This window comes from Oryzias melastigma, linkage group LG4 (assembly GCF_002922805.2).
Source record: "Oryzias melastigma strain HK-1 linkage group LG4, ASM292280v2, whole genome shotgun sequence".
In the NCBI taxonomy this organism is placed as follows: domain Eukaryota; kingdom Metazoa; phylum Chordata; class Actinopteri; order Beloniformes; family Adrianichthyidae; genus Oryzias; species Oryzias melastigma.
This window is the reverse complement of record NC_050515.1, coordinates 17104000-17107529: the sequence shown is the minus strand read 5'-3', so window position 1 is coordinate 17107529 and position 3530 is coordinate 17104000. Positions and strand designations below refer to the sequence as shown.

Sequence of the window (3530 nt, the reverse complement as noted above, 5' to 3'; positions counted from 1 at the left end):
CTTGTAAGCAGTTTGTTAATATGGCCTTTGTAGACAATAATCTCACTTTAGATGTGAATGAATCTTACTAAGGATGTTGATACATCTTAGTCGGCTTATTGTGTAATAAACGTCTTACTAACACCTTATAAACACATTATTAATGTTTGTTAATGTGTTAGTAAAGCTTGTTAAGAATTCTTTTAATTAAGTGTTATAAAATTATTTAATGTAGGGCTATAGTTTAAAATATTTCACTCATGTAATAAAGCATCTCATAATTTCAAAAGAATGCACTGAATCCTGCATGTTTTAAATGTAAATTTTGTATGTATTTTAAAAATAATAATAAAAAATTGCCAATGGGGTAAGAAAAACAATGGTCTTACCAAGAATTCTTATTTTAAGAAGAATTTAAAGCATGTTTTTTTCAAACCAGGGTTATTTTGCTACTGAAAAAATGTCTTGAATATTTTATTGCAAGACAGAAAACTAAGAATTTTCTTTAAAAAAGGGTATTTTTATTTTCCTTAGATTCAGCTTTTACTGTGTATATATTGAGACTTGTCTGTAACTGAATCCTGGTTCTCCATTGCAATATTCTATTTATTGTGTTTATTTCATGTAGCTGGCATGATTTTAGGAAAATCTGGTCTACAACCAAAAATCAACATCATTTCAAGGACAGTATGCTGACATCATAGACTCTGATTGGACTAAGAGAAGGAGCAGTTTCCCTATTTTTAACTTTAATTAATTATAATTGTGTCAACCTTTCACAGAAGGGCAGGACACGTCACTCCAGTAACCAAACAAGCCTGTCAGCTCGGAAGAAATGGATGGGACTTTAAATGCATCGATTTAAAGGGATCGTTTCTCTGCAGCTAAAAAGTTGTCCTCAATTCAGGAATAAATGTAAGCAGGATGAAAAATAGACGGTCTAGCTAAAGGAGCTCTAAAGACTGCAGATTTTTTTTTTTTGTCATACACAAAATGTGTTTGTGTATCTTGTCAGAAGAAGACAGAAAATCCCCCTCTGTGCTGTCTCAACCTTAAAGCACCAACAGTAACTCTGCTGTCATGTTGCTTTTCTTAAACAAACACCACCAAATGTCTTGTTATCAAGACAAACAGGGGAATGATGAAAAGCTGGAAGAAATTCGTTCATTTTCACTCATCTTTAGGAGGAAAATTGTGAAGAATTCTAAATCTTTCCTTTGGTTTCATCACAGCTTGTCCTCAGGGCACCTTTAAGTCGTCCCAAGGGGCGGGATTATGCCAGCAGTGTCCATTCAACAGTCGCTCCACCATCGAAGCTGCCACCCTCTGTGGCTGTCGGAATGGATATTATCGGGGGGACACGGAGAAACCAGAGGACATGTGCACTAGTGAGTCCGTCTCCTTCTCTGTTTGACACACAAAAGCATATGTTCACCACACGGCCAGACCTGAGCGCTACAAGACCACTGCTGCCTGACATATTACACCACATCAGAGGCCGACATCGCCAACAGTCTAATATTTCATAATTACATGAGAAGCCGGCATCTGCTTTGATTTATCATACGGCACATAAATTTATGAGCCTCACTCCGAGTTCTGTGACTTCCCCATCCTTGTTTGGGGATTTGGGGAGCAGTAAGTAATAATGCTGCCACGCTCCACCGGCTCTCCATTCAAGCAAAGATGTGTTTTGTGTGTTGAAGACAGTATGTTGCTATGCAAGATGGAGCACAGAGCGAGGCAAGAACGCAGCCTCCGTGTTCCACCGAGACTCTGTGTAAGTAGGTTGAGACATGAATCATTTTGGACTCTACATTTGTGTGCACTGGTGGCTCGTGCACCAATGTTTCAACACGTGTGCGTGCATGTTCATGTGACCTGAATGTAGGGAAACATCTATTTTATGTTTAACACTGGTATTATTGCATTAGACCTGTTTTATTAGTTTTTGTTTTTATGGGTATGTTTTATGCATTTCCATCTGTAGTATACACTCACCGGCTACTTTATTACGGTAGGTAGACTTTCCTAGTACCAGGTGGGACCCACTTTTACCTTCAGAACTGCCTTAATTCTTGGTGGCATAGATTCAACAAGGTACTAGAAACATTCCTCAGACAAAGTTGCTGCAGATTTGTTAGCTAGACATACATGATGCCAATGTCCAGTTCCACCACATCTCAAAGGTGATCTATTGGGTTGAGATCTGGTTACTGTGGAGGTCATTTGAGTCCAGTGAACTCGTTGACATGTTCAAGAAACCACCTTCCACCCTCATGACATGACACCTTATCCTGCTGGAGGTAGCATCAGAGGATGGATACGCTGTGGTCATAAAGGGATAGATGTGGTCAACAACAATACTCGGGTAGGCTATGGTGTTGTAGCGATGGTCAGTTGATACTAAGGGGCCCAAAGTGTGCCAAGAAAATATCCCCCACACCATTATACCACCAGCAGATGCTCCTACTTAGTATCACATGTAGAAAAGAATGACAAAAGACAGGAACATTTACACTCTTTACACTAAGTCTACAAGCAGAACCAGTTAAAAAGAGAGTTGGAAAGAGTTGGCTCTGGTTGAATCCAACTTTAAGTGGGAACAACTTTGAGTTGGAGTTGGCTTTTTACTTCAAGCTTAACAGTAGTTTATTTTTTTTTGTATCTACTTCATGACATGAGCATTCAGATATTCTTTTGTTTCCTATTCTGTTTACTTCCGAAGAATCAGATCAGGTGCTTTTTTTTGGGAAACAGAGTTGAAACGCATTATCAAGAAAATGTCAGAGTTCTGTAAAGTCTTTGTGATGCACGTCGTGTTGATGGGGTCGGTCAATTATCTCAGGAATGGCACATAGAAAAAAAACCTCTATTCACCGGCAGAAGCATTTCAAAAATGAGTCTGAAACAGAGAAAAATAAAATCATTTATCAGAGTGGAATGGTGTCAGGTGTCAACCCACTCAGCCTACACAGCACTCGTCGAATACTTTTGGACTTCCAGTCCGTGGGCAAAAACAAGGTAAATTAGAGTCCTCTTAATGCAGAACTATTGAAATTGAGAACAATCTTTTTAAACAGTGATTTTTGTTTTTTTTTAGAAGAAATAGTTAAACCAGACTCTCTAAAAGGATGTTCAGGTGACTTTTTGTCAAAACTACCCAAATTGCTCCATCTTATGTGGACGGATAGCAACTTTAAGGATCTCCCAGGTAGCTGAGCTCTGCACCCTGAGGAATCCCATTCCCCATGTGCTACTTGTTTTAACTGTTCACTCTTAAACTATAGTTCATAGTCACAGGTGAGGCTAAGAATGTAAGAAAAATGAGAGATTTGCTTTTCAGATTTGCTGCTCACAATGAACTATTTCAAAGTCCACACTGCTGCAGAGGTCGTTTTGATCTTATCACTAATCTCACGCTCCATCCTTATCTTGCAAATGAACAGAACATTCTAAAAACTGTGAAACTGTTCCATCCAGAGAGGAATTGCACTTTTTCTTCAGCTAAAATTGTGGCTTAAGATTTGGGAGCACTAGTTATCATCCCA

At 38.7% G+C, this 3530-nt stretch overlaps 1 protein-coding gene across 2 annotated transcripts in view; it reads left to right on the top strand.

The window, feature by feature from the left end:
* The window catches only part of LOC112150448 (ephrin type-B receptor 1), a 99131-nt gene that overhangs the window by 40579 nt on the left and 55022 nt on the right, over positions 1–3530 (top strand). For both annotated transcript variants that reach the window (XM_024278793.2, XM_036211573.1), the window contains one exon: positions 1212–1367. In XM_024278793.2, the coding sequence (XP_024134561.1) occupies positions 1212–1367 (156 nt within the window). The remainder of the gene's footprint in view (positions 1–1211; positions 1368–3530) is intronic.